At 50.3% G+C, this 20213-nt stretch overlaps 1 protein-coding gene and 1 long non-coding RNA gene across 8 annotated transcripts in view; one reads left to right on the top strand and one right to left on the bottom strand.

Moving 5' to 3' along the window:
* ZDHHC1 (zinc finger DHHC-type containing 1) overlaps positions 1–10143 on the bottom strand; it is a 21970-nt gene extending 11827 nt beyond the window's left edge. For 4 of the 7 annotated variants that reach the window (XM_012505042.2, XM_003262885.3, XM_030795398.1 and 1 more), the window contains exons 1-3: positions 9831–10143; positions 1570–1616; positions 4–246 (exon numbers count right to left, since the gene is read on the bottom strand). In XM_012505042.2, the coding sequence (XP_012360496.1) occupies positions 4–246; positions 1570–1578 (252 nt within the window). In that variant the 5' untranslated portion in view covers positions 1579–1616; positions 9831–10143. Of the gene's footprint in view, positions 1–3; positions 247–1569; positions 1617–9514; positions 9600–9830 lie in introns of those variants that run through there. The other 3 variants (XM_030795365.1, XM_030795378.1, XM_030795391.1) reach the window with 3 other exon arrangements.
* LOC115830687 lies at positions 9717–20213 on the top strand. Its single transcript, XR_004026240.1, has 3 exons — positions 9717–9803; positions 19300–19437; positions 20139–20213. It is a non-coding gene; the product is annotated as an uncharacterized LOC115830687 (long non-coding RNA).

Raw genomic sequence — 20213 nt, 5'->3', positions numbered from 1 at the left:
TACAGCGTAACCAGCGGGCACCCAGTGGTGAGGCAGGAGGGGAACAAGGACCCCAAAGCCAATCACAGCAAAGAAGAGGTACAGCAGCCAGGCCACAATCTGGAGCGGGTGAGGGGGCCAGCTCCACCCATTCCGGCGGGATCGCTGGCCCTGCAGCTCTGGGGAGGGTCCGCTGGGCTGCGCCGGCGCTGTCCACACACTCTTCTCAGGGGCCGTCTTGTTGGAGGGCTTGTTGCAGATGTTCATCTCCAGAAGGAGAAACAGTAGAGAGAGCATTAGCCCAAGAGGCCGGGCTGGAGCCCAGGGCCCCGTGTCTGCAGCCAAGTTTCAGCACAGGGGAAGTAGGCTGCGACAGCTACTCTGCCAGGGAAACTGGGGTCCTAGCACAACAGAGATGAGCAGTGGGGAGAGGGTGGGAGTGGGCTGCTGTCTCAAAGCCCAAAGCAAACCCTGGCCCCAGCCTGGCCAGGACAAGGTAGGAGGGCCCAGGGTTTATTCAGGACACAGTGCTGCTGCCTGTTACTCAAAGTGCTGTCTCCACAGCCATCACAGTTAAACCCAATAAGACATGTTCTCATCTGGTAACAATATCAGGCTGGGGCCAGAGTGATGAGAACACATGCTGATTCTGTTAGGATTAGTCACCTCCTTCCTGAGGTCCAAATGCAAGTGTCAGACACCCCCGCTATCCTTTGCTCAGGGAAACGGGGAATGGGGTGCCCAGAAAGAGGATCTGCCCTCTGCCCCACGGTGGACAGAAAATCCCTTTAGGACTGGGGGAGCCTGAAGCTCTGCCCCATGCTGCCTGAGGGCTCTCAGCTGGGGAGGGGCCAGCACATGAGAGGAAGGGAAGGATTCCTCTTTAGTTCCCTTCAGCAGCAGAAATGACCACGTTTCTCTAAGTACATCTGGGCCTGGTGTAGTTTTGTACAGAAAGGTGGGCTAATGCCCTTGGACTCAGAGCCAGACACCAGATGGCATCAACCACCCCCTCCACCCCACCACCCTCTAGCCGGACAGCTGGCCCAGTGGCCAGGGATGAATGCCAGGCAAGACGGGGTGGGCTACAGGAGGAAGACCCCCATCCCCAGAATATGGGCCCAAGATGGGACAACAGCCCGGGCAGGCAGCACCACACCTGGGAGACAGGCCATTTCTGCGCTCGTGGAGGGAAGGCCAGGAGCTGGGACTAAAACCCTGGTAGCTGAACTCTCCTTTCAGGAGCCCCTGCCCATGAGACAGGGAACCTAAGCAGAAAGGGTGCCGCAGACCCCGACTCAGTGCATCTTCCTGGATCACCTTTCTCACTTCTCAATCCACAGAATGAGGCTTGATCTTCAGAGCCAACTGCAAGCGTTGCCTCATCCAGGAAGCTTTCCCTGATGCCCTGAGTCAGGGGGCCCTTATGCTAAGTCATTGTTGGGCAAATTACTTTGCCATTTGGGACGCTTTGCAATCCTCATGTCTGCCCCCGTCAGGACAGCTTTCCCCAAAGGCAGCAAATGTGCTGGGTGGGGTTTATTCATCTCTGTCCCCTATGTCCCTTCCCCCAGGCACCCAGAATTGTACCTTGTACATAGTAGATCCTCAGTAAATGTTTGTTGACTTGAAAACATCTGAAATAAAAGGAAACGTGGGCACAGTAAATGGTGTGGAATCCTGGTCCACCCTAAGCCATCTGGCCCGCTTTCCCCTGCCTTCCATCCATCCAGCCCTGCCCTCTTTCTGCAGGGTCATGAACCCATGCCTCCCGCAGCCCATCTCCCTCTGCCGGCTGGCTACCACCCTGACTGCCAGACACTCCTAGCCACCCTGCCCTTCAGCCCACCTGAGGTTCAGAGCCTCCTGCAGGCCAAGCCGAGCATTATTTGAAGTGACCTCTGAGTGGTCCCATCTCAAAGCTAAATGGAGGACTTAGTTTTCCCCCAGGGATTCAACTGGTGGTATTTTGGTTTTGGGTTCAGGTTTTTTTTTTTTCTTCTGAGACAGGATCTTGCTCTGTTGCCCAGGCTGGAGTGCAGTGGCACCATCACAGCTCACTGTAACCTTGACCTCCTGGGCTCAAGTGATCCTCCCACCTCAGCCTCCAGAGTAGCTGCAAGTACAGGCACGCACCACCACACCTGGCTACTTTTTTAATTTAATTTTTATTTTTTTGTAAAGACAGGGTCCCACTATGTTGCCCAGGGTGGTCTCCAACTCCTGGACTCAGGACCCAAGAGATCCACCAGCCTTGGCCTCCCAAAGTGCTGGGATTATAGGCGTTGAGTCACCGTGCCCGGCCTTGCTTTGTTTTGTTTTGTTTTTTGTTTTTGAAACAGGATCTTGCGCTGTCACCCAGGCTGGAGTGCCGTGGCGCAATGATAGCTCACTGAAGCTTCAATCTCCTGGGCTCAAGTGATCCTCCTGCCTCAGTCTCCTGAGTAGCTAGAAATACAGCGGCGTGTTGCCATGCCTAGCTATTTATTTTTTATTTTTGCAGAGACAGTCTCACTATGTTGCCCAGGCTGGTCTCCAACTCCTGGGCTCAAGCCATCTTCCCACCTTATCCCCCCAAAGCACTGAGATTACATGCATGACCCACTATCCCAGCCCTCACTTTCTTTTGCCTGTCCCCAAAGATAGCAAATCTTTGTCCTTGTATTGTGGAAATTGTCAAAGGTCATCAGGTCAAGCCCTGTGAATACAATTGGGCTGGATGGTTCTGCTCTGGGGCCAATCTCTGTGGCTTGCACATCAGCTCTCCAGTGACACCATCACTAGGGCAACTACTTTGAAAGGAATCCATGAATTTGGATTCCTAAATTCTGGCTCTCCTTTTGCCATCCCCAAACCTGAACAACCCTACACCTTGCAGGAGTTTCCAAAGAGCAAAACAGAGGCATGCGGCTGATCTGGCCCCACTGCCTGGCAGCAGCCACAGGCACCCCCAGTGCTGCTGTATCCCGGATTCCTGAGGCAGGAGGAGTCACCATCTGCAGCCAGGTGCCCGCCACATACAGCCTTGGGGATGGCTCTGACTCCAAATCAGGATACCCCCTTGGCCCAGGAAGGGAGCACTTGTCTGAGGCTGTGGATGTGGCGATGGTGCTGCCAGGCAGACCTCCCTCAGCAGACGCAGCATTCCGGAATAGACGCCCAGGCTGGCCCAGAAGCATGCCCAGGCCAGCCCACTCTTCACTGACGACATTTTCTCCTGCAGAGTTGGTGGCTACAAATTCCTTCGGCCCAAAAGATTTTGATTAAAAGGGCTGGGAGGTCGGAGAGAATCCAAGATGGGGCTCCCAGGCCCATGGATGGGACCAAGCACTGCCATCAGACCCCAGGACTTCTCTGGCTGTTGCTCCCCTCTCAGCACTTTTCTAGGAGACCAGATTGAAAGACATGTGGCTCCGTTCCCCAACAACGTGGCCAGCTGGCACCCTCTGACCTTGGCCAGTCAGCACTTATCGGAGCCCAGCCTGCGCACTTAGGATGTAAACACAGATGAGACCGGGTGCGTGCCCTCAGGGGCTTATTTTCTGGGACCCGGACAGACACGAACAGATACCAGGGCAGTGGGTGAATGGGCATTTTGGCAGCCCATGCAAGGGCCAGCCATCCAATGTGGCAGAACAAAGGGTGGACAGGTGGCGGGGGTGGGGGATGGGGGAAGGAGGGAATGGACAGCAGGACCCAGTGAGAGATGGGACCGGAGTTGCGGGGCTCAGATCACAGGGGTCTAGGAGGCCAGGTGAGGACACATGGGCACTGCTGGAAGAGCCACATGGAGGCAAAGCAGGCTGAAGGCATGAGAGTGACCCAATGGCTCAGGGTGTTTCGGAAAACTTTCTAGCCAGTGGGGAGGAGGGCATGGGGGAAGCGGCACCACAGCGGCCCAGCAGGGAGCCCAGCAGCCCTGTGCTTTGGGAGAAACTGGTCAGAAGGTGGCGGTGAAGCCCACAAGCTCCTTGCTGCCCACCTGGCTACCCCCAGCTGCCTACCCCCAGCTGCATCTTTGCAAGGCTCAGAGGTACACGGCCTTCGGAAAACATTCTTCATGTACCTTTTACTGCCACAGAACAAACCATAGAGAATTAGGCTGGCCAGAATAAAGGGAAGACAGAAAGGAGGGTATCCCGTGGCCTGGGTAAGCCAAGGACCCATGTGGCTTCTAAGGCAGGCAAGTGGGGCTGTGGAGGCCCCTCCCTTGTCCCCCACAAGGTGAAAGCCATTGGCAGGATGACAGTAATCTGTTCATGTTAACATTCACTTGCTAAAAGCCTTAGATGGTGTTTTCAATATAAGGTTAGGCTACCTTAATTAATTATATTATTATTATTATTATTATTATTATTTAGACTGAGTCTCACTCAGTCACTCAGGCTGGAATACAGTGGTACAATCTCAGCTCCCTGCAACCTGCATCTCCCAAGTTCAAGCGATTCTCCTGCCTCAGCCTCCCAAGTAGCTGGTATTACAGGCAGGCACCACCAGTCCAGCTAATTTTTATGTTTTTAGTAGAGACGGGGTTTCACTATGTTGGCCAGGATGGTCTCAAGAACTCCTGACCTCAGATGACCCACCCAGCTTGGCCTCCCAAAGTGCTAGGATTACAGGCATGAGCCACCACGCCCTGCCTGGGTACCTTAATTTATATGCTTAAGTCAAATGAAGGAAACCTTAACATTTTAAGTTCTCATTATGAACTACATTATAGCTACATGAGTGACCCACTTTCCTCCTGCCCACCTCTGCTCCCAACAAAAAAAACATTTAGGAATGTTGTTGTGAAATTCATGCCTAGCATTCTCAAAGTGAAAAGTACCAGCTCTGGAGAGACTGCGGGCATCCCTGGATTCCTGCAAGCTACCTGAGGGCTTCAGAATCAAGTTAATTACTAAAGAGGGTTTGCCAGGAGAGGACAAGGAACTGGGAGGGCAGGGTGATGGGGTCAGAGGAGAAAGCGACGGGGTTGAAGCAGGTGCTTGGAGGACCTTGCACCGCCAATGGGGAGATGCAGGTGGGATCAAAGGAAGAGGGCTGAGCCTGGAATAGAGCCCTTTTCTGGTTCCCCAGCTGCCACTCACAGATTGAGGAACATTGGGGAAAATTTCACAGATCCACTTCTTTGGATCTCTTCTGTACTCATCTTTCAACAAAGTTCAGTGAAGCAATTTGGCAACGTCCAAGTCTGGCGAAACTTTAGAACATATATGCCCTTTGACCCAGACATTCCATTTCTAGGTATTTATCTTATACATATACTCACAAAGATTTAGTGCAGCATTGTTTGCAATAATAAAGGACAAAAGACAATACAAATAAACTATGGCACATCCATACAATAATATGCTAGGCAGCATCAAAAACAAGGGAGAAAAAAAGAAAAAAAAAGGATGAAGTAATCTTTGATACACAATTAAGTGAAAAAGCAAGATGAAGAACACTTGTAGATGGAGCTACCAAGTGAATAAAAACAAAGGGGGCCGGGCGCGGTGGCTCACACCTGTAATCCCCACACTTTGAGAGGTCAAGGAGGGCAGATCACTTGAGGTCAGGAGTTCCTGACCAGCCTGGTCAACCTGGTGAAACCTCATCTCTGCTAAAAGTACAAAAATTAGCTGGGCGTGGTGGTGCGGGCCTGTAGACCCAGCTACTCAGGAGGCTGAGGCAGGAGAATCACTTGAACCCGGGAGGCGGAGGTTGCAGTGAGCCGAGATCGTGCCACTGCACTCCAGCCTGGGCAACAGGCGAGACTCCGTCTCAAAAAAAAAAAAAAAAAAGGTGGGGGGGGCGGGGATGGATAGACACATCTACAGTCTTATATGCACAGATTTTCTCCAGAATGAAATGCAAGAAACCAAACACAGGAGCAGCCCCTAGGAAGGAGATCTAGTGGTCCAAGAGCCGTAAGACAGAAATTGCATTTCCTGGTACTCCTTTGAACTGTTCAAATATATATATTTTTTTATCATGAGCATGTACTGCTTTCGAAAAAAAAATATGTCAAATAACAAATGATTAGGGGATGTCACCTCCTGCCTTCCTGGCCCCACTGAGCTGCCTTGTGGACGAAACACACTTATGTGATCTAGAGCCCTGTTATCATGCCAGACAAAGAATTCCTGCCTAACAAGGGGGCTTGGTTTTAGTGAAATGTTTTCTCACTCTTGAAAGCAATTCTAAGACACTCGGCTGCAGAGCTATGAGGAAAAGCCACAGAACTTCCTATGAACTGTTAGGGATCTTGTCAAAGCTGGAATCACACAATCAGACAGCACAACAGAGGAGCTGCTAGGCAGGACCTGCTTCATCCTTGGCCACAGCCAACTCAGCTACCTGAGACTCCCAGAACCCGAAGGGAAAGTGCACTCCACAGGAAACGTTTGTTCCCATGCATCTTGTCCTTTTGCTAGAGGACTTGTGGTTTCCATGTGAGAGATTTTCTTCTCTTTTCTTTCACTTTTTTTTTTTTTTTTAAGACGGAGTTTTGCTCTTGTTGACCAGGCTGGAGTGCAGTGGTGCGATCTTGGCTTACTGCAGCCTCTGCCTCCTGGGTTCAAGTGATTCTCCTGCTTCAGCCTCCCGAGTAGCTGGGATTACAGGTGCCCGCCGCCATGCCCGGCTACTTTTTGAATTTTTTTTAGTAGAGACGGGGTTTCACCATGTTGGCCAGGCTGGTCTCGAACTCCTGACCTCAAGTGATCCACCCGCCTCAGCCTCTTAGCCACTGTACCCAACCTACTTTTTTTTTTTTTTTTTTAAGAGACAGGATCCTGCTTTGTTGCCTAAGCTGGAGTGCAGTGGTGTGATCACCGTTCACTGTAACCTCAAACTCGTGGGTTTATGTAAGCCTCCCACCTTGGCCTCCCACAGTGCTGGGATTACAGGTGTAAACAACCATGCCCAGTCGGGAGATTTTCTATCTATGAGTATTCCTAAATGAACTTTCCGTTTCCCCCAGGATCGGCTTTTGAAATAATTTTCACTGAGATTTAACAGATGCCCAGCTGAACTACCTAAAGGGAAGCTAGAAAGAAAACACTTCACGGTACACAGTTTTTTACAGTGCAAAAAGTCATTTACAAAAGATTCTTTAGGGACGAGTACTTTGTTTATTAAAATTCCCCACAGGTGCCAGAGAAGTCTCTGGTCTTAAAATTCTGAGAAGCAGCTCTAGCTCAACTAACGGATGTGCATCACGCAACTACCAAAAATTAAACCGGAACTTCAAGCTGTTCCCAAAGACCTCTCAAGTCACTGGTCTCAGACGTGGCTGGGCCCTCACTTTCTCTCTCATAAACAACAGGTGGAAGTCTGATGCTGGTTGAACGCAGTGGCTCATGCATGTAATCCCAGAACTTTGGGAAGCCGAGGCGGGCAGATCACCTGAGGTCAGGAGTTCGAGACCAGCTTGGCCAACATGGTGAAACCCCGTCTCTACTAAAAATGCAAAAATTAGCCGGGCATGGTCGTGGGTGCCTGTAATCCCAGCTACTCAGGAGGCTGAGGCAGAAGAATCTCTTGAACCCAGGAGGTGGAGTTTGCAATGAGCTGGGATCACGCCATTGCACTCCAGACTGGGCAACAGAGCGAGACTCTGTCTCAAAAAAAAAAAAAGTCTGATGCTATGGCAAGAAAAGCTTGAAACCCCAATTATTCCTGAGTTGACATGGTTTGCAAACATTTTCTGTGCCATTCTCCTCCTGAAGCAACCACTGCAAATTGTTTGGGATACAAATGAAGCCAAGGAAAGGGGACAAGAAGGAGGGAGTAACACAGAATAGAAACAAGGCCAATGAAGAGAGGCCAAGGTTGTTGATTTCAACCAGGAAATCAACTCATATGACTGTAGGAGCCAGCCTTGGGGAACACCCACCACGCAACAGTCATTAAGAACAAAGTTGTGACAGAACAAAGAAAGAAAAACAAAAACAAAACAAAACAACTGGCTAATTAAGCACCACTGTTGCTTTTACTGCATCTCATCGTGATTATCTGTTTACAAACCCATCTCCCACAGTGAACCACCAGTTCCACAAAAGCAGAGACCACCCCTCACCCGTGTCTGAACCCAGCTCTCCTTCAGTAAAGGAAGTCAAGCCACTTTTTTTTTTTTTACCATCTCTGCTGTTATTACCCCAATCCAAACCTCCAACATCGCTCTCCTACAGCGTTTCCATGATAATAACGAACACCAGCATTTAGAGGGCACTTATTCTGTGCCAGGCACTGCTTCAATGGAATTCACTCATTCAATCCTCATAGAGCTCTAAGGAAGGTCCTATCATTTCCAACTGTTCTTGTAGATCCCTGTAGTCACTGATTTCAGATGTGACTGGCCTCTCACTTCCTCATAAAAAACATGCAGAACACCCACTCCCATCATGAGGACACTGAGGCTCAGAGACACTAAATGAGTTATTTTAGGAGGCACAGCTAGATTGGCAGAACTAGGATGGCCCTCAGCTGACTTCCCGGTATGTCTGTCACAACCATGCTGCTCAGCAGCCAGAGTGAAGTGAGCTTTTCAAACGTGAAACTCATCCAAACTCTTCTTTGGGAGGCCAAGGTGGCTGGATCACCTGAGGTCAGGAGTTCAAGACTAGCCTGGCCAACATGTTGAAACCCTGTTTCTACTAAAAATACAAAAATTAGCTGGGTGTGGTGGCAGGCGCCTGTAATCCCAGACTCGGGGGGCTGAGGCAGGAGAATCGCTTGAACCCGGGAGGTGGAGGTTGCAGTGAGCCGAGATCATGCCATTGCAGTCCAGCCTGGGTGACAGAGCGAGACTCTGTCTCAAAAATAAAAATAAAAATAAACAAAAAATAAAAAGCTCTTCTGCCGGTTGCAGTGGCTCACACCTGTAATCCCAGCACTTTGGGAGGCTGAAGCAAGAGGATCCCTTGAGACCAGGAGCTCGAGACCAGCCTGGGCAAAATAGTAAGACCTCATCTCTACCAAAACCTTAAAAAATCAGCTGAGCATGGTGGCGGGTATCTGTAGTCTCAGCTACTTGGGAGGCTGAGGTGGGAGGATCGCTTGAGCCCGGGAGCCAGACACTGCGGTGACCCATGTTCACACCACAGCACTCCAGCCTGGGTGACAAAGAGAGACCTTGTCTCAAAAAAATTAAAAATTGGCCGGGAATGGTGGCTCACGCCTGTAATCCCAACACTTTCGGAGGCCGAGGCGGGTGGATCACCTGAGGTCAGGAGTTCGAGACCAGCCTGGCCAACATGGTGAAACCCCGTCTCTACTAAAAATACAAAACATAGCCGGGCGTGGCGGCGGATGCCTGTAATTCCAGCTACTCGGGAGGCTGAGGCAGCAGAATGGCTTGAACCCGGGAGGCGGAGGTTGCAATGACCCCGAGATGGTGCCACTGCACTCCATCCAGCCTGGGTGACAAGAGCGAAACTCCGTCTCAAAGAAAAAAAAGAAAAAATTAAAACTCTTCCCATGGTTTCCTTTTAAAACAGACCCTCCACGACCAACCCCACCATTTCAATACCAAAGAGCCTAACCCGACCTGAAATCACTTTAGTCATGTATGACATCCGCTTCCCAGCCCCCTTCCTTAATGCTCTGGGTTCTGGAGACGGGCCATGTCTGTTCGGAGTCCTCTGTGCCCACGCCTGGCACAGAGCCTGGCAAAGAGTAAGCGCTCAAGGAAGATCTGCGAACTTGATGCATGCTAAAAGGAAGCTCCGCGCTCTGCCCGGGCCCTGGAACTCAGGCCACCGGCTCCAGGCGGAAGCGAGCCCACAGCCGACCAGGCAGCAGCATCCGCTACCCCGTGGCTCAAGCCAGGCTCCGAGGTGAGAAACCGGGCGGGGACTCCTCACCTGCGCGTCGCGAAGGCCGTGCCAGATGGGCCCTGCCAAGGTCAGCCAGAGGTTCGGGCCCCACGCCTGGCCTTCCACCCTCCCCGGGGCAGCCGCGCCTCAGACCCTCGCGGTAGGGACGGTCCCCGGGACTGGGCAGCAACGCGCCCGGGAGCGGGGCCCCATCCCGGACGGAGACTGGGCCGGTGAGTCCTCCGGCTCTGGCTCTGGCTCCGGCTCCGGCTCCGGCTCCGGCTCCAGCAGGCTGGAGGGGCGGCCAGGCCAGGCCCAGACTGGCTGGGCCTCGTCCGGCGCTGGGCCCGTTCCCCTGACAACGGCGCGGGCTACGGCGCCCCACAGCGGCCAAACCGCGCTGCGTCACTCCGCGCCGGTCCCCCGGCCGGGGCGGGGCTTGCCAGGGACCCCCTTGGTGCCCAAGTCGGCCCATTCCCAGATTCTTCCTAACCTTTCGTCTAGAAAATCCACTTTTCCCTACTCCCGAGTCACAGCTTGTCTCCCCGAAATCCTAACATCTCAAAAGCGCCCTCTTCCAGTTTCTATCCTGAGACCACCGCTCTCAAGAAGAGACCTCCCCCAACCCCAGTCGACCTGCACATTTCAGTGAGCTTATGTGCTGGAACATCCATGATATCCCGACCCTTCTGGGAGCTTACAGGTTAAGGGGCAAACAGATCTAGACAAATAAATTACACCACTAAAAATGCAAGTACCCCAGAATATAAAGCGAGAAGTGTAAGAGCTTAAAATAAGTAGCACAAAATATCTCATTTATGTATTGCCTTTAAATCAAGCAAAAATCAAACCCCAATCTTCCAGGCTGATGGGAAATTCAATCTTTTTTTTATTTTTTAAACTGGTCTCTGTTACCCAGGCTGGAGTGCAGTGGCACGATCACGGCTCTCTGCAGCCTCGAACTCCTGGGCTCAGGCGATCCTCCCACCTCAGCCTCCAGAGTAGCTGGGACTACAGGCGAGCACCATCACCCCCGACTAATTTTTGCATTTTTTTGTAGAGGCGTGGTTTTGCCATGTTGCCCAGGCTGGTTTCGAACTCCTGAACTCAAGCGACTCGCCCACCTCAGCCTCCAAAAGTGGTAGGATTACAGGCGTGAGCCCCTGCCCGGCCGGGAAATTCAGTCTCAGTCTCCACTGGACTCCTCTTAGCTAGGTAATTCCAAAGGACTCATGTTTTCCTACAGCAAAAGACAACAATCAAAAACAAACAAGCAAAAAACCCTCTGGTCAGGGTTTTGTCTGGTACTGAGGCCACAGCCATTGCTCTAGTCCACAAAGATTTTCAGGTTTGGGCTCTATGAGGCCATCCCTGCTGAGGCCCCTGCCTCTCCCTGGGGCTGCCAGGGACAGACACCTGCTTCCTCTGCTCCATGGCCTGCAGCCTCCCTTCCCTTTCTCTACCTGGGAGACTTCCCTGCTAACTTGGTTTCCCTGAAAGTCCCCTCTCCTCTTCTCCTTGGGGACACTCAGAATGGAATCTTCTATGAGCTCAGGCTTTCTCAAAAGACAGGAAGACACTTTGTCTTCTGCTATCTGTCCTGTGCACATCTGCAAGGCAGATATGACAGATAGGGAAAGAAAACATCCTTATCTCTAAAATGTATAAGTCACAAGCATACTTATTGTATGTTTTATTAGGCAACATAACTACTCCTGCTCTGTCACATGACAGGTGTGTGGGTCCTTGTGCAAGTGACATAACCTATTACTTAAATTCTTGTTTTCAAGACTGATAAACTCAAACTCAATGTGAGATAAATATCAATGCTATTCTGGCTTCAGAGTACAAGCTGACTACTTAACTCTTACCCGGAATTGGAAAACTTCGGGTCAAACAGAGATCATGACCCAGAAATCAAGGTGGAGGATGAGGCTGGACGCAGTGGCTCACACCTGTAATCCCAGCACTTTAAGGAGGCTGAGGCAGGAAAATCACTTGAGGCCAAGAGTTTCAGACCAGCCTGGGAAACATAGAGAGACTCCCATCTCTACAAAAGATGAAAAAAATAGCCAGGCCTGGTGGCCTGTGCCCATAGTCCCAGCTACTCACGAGGCTGGGGCAGGAGAATAGAATCACTTGAGTTCGGGAGTTCAAGATTGCAGTGAATTACAATCATGCCACTGCACTCCAGCCTGGGTGAGAGTAAGATCTTATCTCTCAGCTGGTCTCAGTGGCTCACGCCTGTAATCCCAACACTTTGGGAGGCCAAGGCAGGTGGATCATGAGGTCAGGAGATTGAGACCATCCTGGCTAACATGGTGAAACCCCGTCTCTACTAAAAGTACAAAAATAAGCCAGGCATGATGGCACGTGCCTGTAGTCCCAGCTACTCCGGAGGCTGAGGCAAGAGAATGGCTTGAACCCAGGAGGCAGAGGTTGCAGTGACCCGAGATCGCACCACTGCACTCCCGCCTGGGTGACAGAGTGAGACTCTGTCACAAAAAAAAAAAAAAATCTTATCTCTCTCTCTCTTTTTTTTTTTTTTTTTGAGACGGAGTCTCGCTCTGTCTCCCAGGCTGGAGTGCAGTGGCGCGATCTCAGCTCACTGCAACCTCCACCTCCCGGGTTCAGGCGATTCTCCTGCCTCAGCCTCCCGAGTAGCTGGGATTACAGTTGCCTGCCACCATGGGATTGCAGGCATGAGCCACTGTGCCCGGTCAGATTTTATCTCTTTAAAAAATAATAAATAAATAAATAAATAAATAAATATTTTAAAAAACAAGGTGGGACTGGGCATGGTGGCTCACACCTGTAATCTGAGCACTTTGGGAGGCCGAGGCAGGCAGATCACTAGAGGTCAGGGGTTTGAGACCAGCCTGGGCAACATGACGAAACCCTGTCTCTACCAAAAATATAAAAATTGGGTGGGCATGGTGGTCTGCGCCTGTAATCCCAGCTACTCGGGAGGCTGAGGTGGGAGGATCGCTTGAACCCAGGAGGCAGAGGTTGCAGTGAGCCGAGATTGGGCCATTGCACTCCTTACAGGTGACAGAACAAGACTCTGTCTCTAAATAAATAAGTAAATGCAAATACAAATAAAAATTTAAAAACAAAGTGAAAGATGAGTCCATATATTCCCATAATAAGGGGAGGGACCCAAAAGACCCTGCATCCACTTGACTCAGGGGCTTCTTTCCTGGATGTCCCATTGGTGTCTGGGATGTAACACATCCCCACATGCCCTCTTTGTCCTTGCCACAAACCTGCTCCTCCCCTTGGGCCCTCTGAAGGGCACCACCATCTACCCAGTGAGCCCATCTGTACACTCAGGCATCTTCCCATGTCTCTCCTGCTAGTGCTTGCCCACCTAAACCAGACAATGCCTGTGACCAGGCTGCCCTCACTCTGAAACACATTCTGTGTCCATTCTTCCTGCTCCACCCCAGCCCAGATCACCAGCATCTTCCTTGCTGAGCCTGCAGCAGCCTCCAGTTCTCCCTAATATCAGCCTGCCCACTTCCGGCCCATCCTCCTCTCAGTTGCCAGACTATCCTTCCTTCTCTTTATTTGTTAGAGGAGGTGGTAGTCTGAATAATAGCGCCACAAAGATGTCATCGCCCTAATCCCTGGAAACTTCGAATGTGTTACATGATATATCAAAGGGGATTTTGCAGATGAAATGAAGATCTCAAGATGGAAGAGATTATCCCAGGTTATCTGAGTGAGCTCAATGTAGTCACAAAGGTCCTGATAAGAGGGAGGCAGGAGGGTCACATGGGAGAAGGACCACGTAACGACAGAGGTCAGAGAGATTTGAAGGTGCTACACTGTGGGCTTTGAAGATGGAGGAAGGGGCCTGAGCCAAGGAATGCAGGCAGCCTCTAGATGCTGGAAAAGGCTAGGGGGCAGACCCTCCTCTAGAGGCTCCAGAAGGAATCAGCCTGCTGTTACCTTGACTCTAGCCCAGGGGGACCCATTTCCAACTTCTGACCTCAAGAACTGTCAAGACGACACAATTGGCAGTCATTTGTTTCAGCAGTAATAGGAAATGGATACAGTGGTTTGCAAACAGGGTTAAGTGCACATATACATGCCCAGTGAAAGCTGTTTTCAATTGAAACAAAAATCCAAGAGACAGCTCAGATTCCTTTGACATCTTTTATTTTTTGAGCGGGCGGGTTGGGGGGTGGTTGGGGGGGCGGGGGATGAGTTCTCTCTCTGTCACACAGCCTAGAGCGCAGTGCCATGATCTCGGCTCACTGCAGCCTCCGTCTCCTGGGCTCAAACGATCCTCCCACCTCAGCCTCCTGAGTAGCTCGGACTACAGGCATACACCATCACACCCGGCTCGGGGTTTTTTTTGTTTTTTTGTTTTTTTTGTACTTTTGGTACAGACAGGGTCTTGCTATGTGTCCCAGGCTGATCTCAAACGCTGGAACTCAAGCCATCCACCCACCTCAGCCTCCCAAAATGCTGGGATTACAGGAGTGAGCCATGGCACCTGGCCTCCCTTGACATCTTTTTGCGTGACTCCAAGCCAGGCTCTGTGAGAAGATGACTCTCTCACCCCAAATCTGCTTTTGAAAAGCACAGGCAGTTTGATTATGCTTTTTTTTTTTTTTTTTTTTTTGAGACAGAGTCACCCAGGCTGGAGTGCAGTGGCGCAATCTTGGCTCACTGCAACCTCCACCTCCCAGATTCAAGCACTTCTCCTGCCTTGGCCTCCTGAGTAGCTGGGATTACAGGAGTGCACCACCACACCCAGCTAATTTTTGTATTTTTAGTAGAGTTGGGGTTTCACCAGGTAGATCAGGCTGGTCTCAAACTCCTGACCTCAAATTGATCATGCTCTCTCTGAGTCTGTCCAGAAGCTGACACTGCACAGGGCATCACCGACTGAGGAAAGTCACATGTTGCCTGGCAGGTGCCAGAGAAATCTTTCTAATGTGAAAACACCACCTCATCAGCCTTGCTCAAGAGATTCCAGGGCTCCCTTTTGCCTTTAGGATCAACTGAAATGACACAGTGTGGCTTCCAATGCCCTGCTGGGCAGGCTTCTGGTATGTGGAGCTTCTTCCTGTCCTCTGTGACGATTCTGCAGCTCCTGGAACCGGCAACATCTGTTTTCACCCTCAGGCTCTTCCCACAGGGTTCTCTTTAACTTGTGTTGTTCCAGCTCCTCCCGACAACACCCCCTCCCCAACCTGGCCAATTTCTATGAAAACTTGAGACCATTTTATAGAAGTTAGCCCCTTGGGCAGGACTTGTTCCTAGCCAGAGCTGCAGCCAGTGATTCGCAAGGCAGGTCTGCCCAGGATAGAACAGCCAAGGGCCACAGGGAGAAAAAGGCCAACTGTGGTTTTCCAGGTGTGCACACACATGTGAGCTGACTTACAGGGCTCCTGGGAGCTGCCAGAGGAGACTCCACAGGGGCAAAGCCGGATCAGCCCACCCTGGGCCTGAACTGACAGATATGTCCATAATTAGAGCCAGTGTGATCCCAGGGTTCCGTGCACTCTTCACCTGTCCCAGGGCAGGTTAGTGGTTCAATCTTAATGGTGCCAGTTATAAGATGGTGACCTTGGGTAATTTTTTTTTTTTTTGAGGCGGCATCTTACTTTGTCGCCCAGGCTGGAGTGCAGTGGCACAATCACGGCTCACTGCAACCTCCACCTCCCAGGTTCAAGTGATTCTCCTGCCTCAGCCTCCTGAGTAGATGAGATTACAGGTGCCCACCACGCCTGGCTAATTTTTGTTTTTGTTTGTTTGTTTTTGTTTTGCTTTTTTTTTTTTTTTTTTTTTTTTTAGTAGAGACAGGGTTTCACCATGTTGGCCAAGCTGATCTCCAACTCCTGGCCTCAAGCGACCCGCCCGCCTCAGCCTCCAAAAGTGCTGGAGATTACAGGTGTGAGCCACTGCACCCAGCCATAAATTCTTCAACTTTAATAATCTCAATTTGCTTGTATTTGAAATGGGGGTAACAATAGCTACTGCCTAGGGCTGTGATGAGGACTGAAAATGTGGCCATGCATATAGAGCACCCAAAGAGTGCTCGATGGGTAGTAATCACGGGTGCCTCCCATCCAGACCGTCCTTGTCCTTCTACCAGGAAATGATGCTGTCCGCATCATCAACGAGTGGAATTAAATTTAAAATTATTAAATTAGACTGGGTGGGAGATGATCAGCCACAGCTCTCGCTCTCTGGGCCCACTTCGTCTGGGTCACAGTACCCTCTCCAGTGGGCCCTGGATGACTCAGCCCATCCACTTGGCTTGTCTTCATGGCCACCAGCATCTCTTGCCCTGGCCTTCTGACTGGCTCTTGATTTCCACGGGGGCCCTCCCTGTCCCTGTCCCCACCCTTATCAGTCCATTCTCCTTACAGCCTGTGGCTGTCTTAGAACAAAAACAAAATTTTAAAAACCCACGCCAAGCTGATTCTTTTACTTCCTGCTTACAACCCTCAACAACACTCCCCACTCCTTAGGGAGAGGTATTTCCATATACCATGAAATTGGAATAGAAACCTCCTCCTCACTGTGGCCACCGCAGTCTCCAAGACCTTGCATGCCCCCTGGCTCGGGCTGACCACAGTTCTGTCTATCCCACGGCCTTTGCATTTGAAGCTCACACTACCTGGAAACTTACTTCCTCTGGGAAAGCCCTCTGTGGTCCCCAGAATAGAGACCATCACTCCCATAGCATCATGGGACTCTGTTTTCTCGTTCCTTCTGTCCGGGTCTCCTTGATTGTGTAATGATCTGATAAGGGCCTGTCCCTCCAGTCAGACAGAAGAGGAAGGAATTATTATTCCTCCCACAGGGGAGGAATAAGGTTTGTATTGTTTACAATTGCTTCCCTAGCACAGAGCCCAGAACATTACTAAGCCCAGAACATACTAAGCACTCAAGAAATGTGTGTTGAGGCCGCTGTAATCCCAGCACTTTCGGAGGCCAAGGTGGGAGGATTGTTTGAGCCCAGGAGTTCAAGACCAGCCTGGGCAACGTAGCAAGACCCTGTGTTTACAAAAAATTTAAAAATTAGCGGTGCATGATGACGCATGCCTGTAGTCCAAGCTACTCAGGAGGCTGAGAAGGGGAGGATCCCTGGAGCCCAGGAGTTCGAGGCTGCAGTGACCTATGAGTGACTGCACCACTGTAGCCTGGGCAACGATGCAAGACTTTGTCTCTAAAAATAATAATCATAAAGAAAGAAATGTGTGTCAAACACATGAAGAATAAAAAAGGATAGTGCTACTTACAGGAATTCTTCTGTGAAGCCTTGTGTAAATAACCAAATTATTTTTGTGTAAAAATGGACTTTCCTATATTATCCCACCTCTTCAACATAGTAAATCTATTTTTTCCATGTCCCTTGTTAAGCTTTTTGTAAAATTTGCTGCATTCAAGGCACTTTCCTCCCATTAATTTTCTTCCCTGTTAAGTGGTTTTTACGACCACTTCATGCTTTAAGAAAGAAGTGCCATTTAGTATTTAAAATATTCTCTCAGCTTCCTTGGTGAGATCTTTGGCAACCTTCCTACTGTTGATTGTAACCGGTGCGACTTGGAACACGATGTCACTCTTCCAGAACTCTTCTCAGACCTAGATAAAACTTACTCTGTGTCACCAGTTGGGGACAAGGTGTTTGGAAACAGTACCTTATGCAACAGAACTGCTGGAGGGCCGCCCCTCAGAGGCAAATGAAATAAAAATCATGGTGTGTGGAAAATGTGCCCGCAGAGTCCTAGGAACCAAAGATTTTATTTTATTTTATTTTATTTTATTTTATTTATTTATTTATTTTTGGAGACGGAGTCTTGCTCTGTCGCCCAGGCTGGAGTGCAGTGGCGCAATCTCGGCTCACTGCAAGCTCCGCCTCCCGGGTTCACGCCATTCTCCTGCCTCAGCCTCTCCGAGTAGCTGGGACTACAGGCGCCCGCCACCACGCCCGGCTAATTTTTTGTATTTTTAGTAGAGACGGGGTTTCACCGTGGTCTCGATCTCCTGACCTCGTGATCCACCCGCCTCGGCCTCCCAAAGTGCTGGGATTACAAGCGTGAGCCACTGCGCCCGGTCGGAACCAAAGATTTTAAAGCTTCTCTGCCAGTAATTCAGTTTTTATTTTATGTTTCTTGGAAAACTGAAGTCTTGTATTTACCACGTGTCACCTAAGATGCAGAAAGGGGGAAAAAAGTGATCCTGGCTGGTGAAGACTTCCATTTCAATGGCAGCCTGGTCCAAGCTGTTCTCTTGCAACTGACTCCCGCCTCTCCCCCACCAGCCCCCTCCTGCCCCTGCACAGGCTCCCTGGGGAGGGGTATTTCCTTTCAGTATGAAATCTGTCTTTTTGCTCGCTCATTTCTATGGGGAATGGCACATCCATGCAAAGTTGTTGGCTGCTCTTATTTTATTTCAAAAATGTGCTGGCCTCAGACACCTGAAGTTTTCCTCGAATACTTTAAAGCAAATTATGTGCCGGAACCTCTCAGACCTGCTCTCACCGGAATTTCCTTTGAGTGTTCATATCTCAGAGCCTTATGTAACCTGACACAATTATCTGAAAAAGCTTGGGATCCAAAAGAATGGTGTTCTGAGCTAGGAATGAAGGTCAGAGCTGGGAAAGAAGTGCTCTCCCCTGCCTGGGGACTGGGTCACACTTCACTACCACAATGCCCAATTCACGTTCCAAAGAAAAAATACTAAACCTCTGGCAGGGTGACCAGTGGGTACACTCGCTTCATTTCTCTGAACAAGGAATCGCTTAATGAGGGCTCCCAGGGCATTACAAAGCCTTGGACCTGGCTGGCGGTTAAAAATATTTCGATAACCACCTCCAGCTTCTGGCCTTCCCAGGATGGAAGCAGGAGTGGCTTGGGCCCCTTTAGGAGAATATCCCCTCCGCTGACTGCAAAAATCAACCTAGCTGGAGAGTTGGGGTCTCATGCCGGAGGTCAGTGCTGCAAATGGGGTATAGGTGGGGGTCTGGAATTCACATTTTTATAACAAGTGGTTAGTCTAGGTGATTTGACTCAAGCCCGGCCCAAGACTCCCCCGCCCTAGCCCACTCCCAACACAAGGGGGAAGGACAGCGAGGACATTAACTGTAAGTACAGACCTAAAACTGGGGGCAACCAGGAGATGACCCCGCATTCTGGAAAGCCCTCAGGCCAAGAAGCTCTTTTTCTTCTTCTTTGAGAAATATCAACCCTGCTTGATATTTGCATACCAGTGGTGAGAGACCTCCACGGAGCAGAGGCACCACTCATAGGTGGTTGACTTTTCAAGGAATTCGCTGGAGAAAATTGTAGGCAAGGTTGTGAACAAAACCCCCCTCCATCTGGTTTCAGTTTATTTAAAAAGACAACACACACAGGCCTCCCCACCAGCAATCAGAAGACAGCCACAGCTTCCCCAGGGGGCGTATTAGCCACCAGGGGTGGGGCTGAATTATGTATATGCAAATAAATTAAAACAGCCAGCCAACAGCAACTAATTTTTGTATCTTTTGCAGTTGTTCTGCCAAGAAAAGGCCTGAATCGGGGTGACGGAAGCTGTAAGGAGACAAGCTTTGGAATGAGTTTTAACAATCAAGTTGCCTTAATTCCGTCGTTGGGAGACTTGTTTTTAATCGAGCAGCAAATAGCAAAAGGTCAGTAGCCTTATCCTTATGTATCGGATAAGGATAATGATAGTACCTACTTCATAGCGATGATGTGAGGATAGTAAATAAAATAAAGACCAAGCAAGCTAAGCACAAGGACTGGCATGCCACAAACACACAACCACACTGGAGGATACAAGACAGATCCTAGAAGGATTTCATCCAGAGTCAATCAAGCTCTCCCTCCAAATGCTCTCGGCTGGGGCTTGCTTTCCGCCTGGGACTGGTCCAGAAAGCCCTGTAGAGCATACTCTCTCTGTTTCCCAAACTCAAGGACCCTAATCCCTAAACATCTGCCTTTAATCCTGGAGACAGTAAAAGTTCGAAGGAGGGTGCCAGACACAGGCTGAAAACACAAGTGATGCTCCTGGCTTTCTGTGTCTTGCTGCCCCCTCTCTCGGTAACTGGAGGGGAGGTTTCCTTCAGTTCCGTAACTGAAGGACCTGGTTTCCAGGTGCTCAGCCCAGATGGGATAGCTCTGAAAAATGGTGGGGGCAGGGGGGAGTTCAGTTCATGCCTAGGGTAATCAGAGGGGAGTCGGCAACCTCCAGGGCTCCCACGCTACAGGAGCAACGTGCTGGAGCCCACAGGCTTCCACCTGCCTTGGGGCTCAGCCTTTGCATGTTCAGGGGTGCTTCAAGCTCAGTTTGTTTGAACAGACCTCTACTCTGTCCCTCATCTGGATGCAGGAACAAGACTCCCAGCCTCAAGGATCACTTGAGGCCAGCAGTTCAAGACCAGCCTGGGCAACATAGTGAGACCCC

Source organism: Nomascus leucogenys, chromosome 2 (assembly GCF_006542625.1).
Source record: "Nomascus leucogenys isolate Asia chromosome 2, Asia_NLE_v1, whole genome shotgun sequence".
NCBI lineage: Eukaryota > Metazoa > Chordata > Mammalia > Primates > Hylobatidae > Nomascus > Nomascus leucogenys.
The sequence above is the reverse complement of the archived record's forward strand: the minus strand, read 5'-3'. Positions and strand labels throughout refer to the sequence as shown.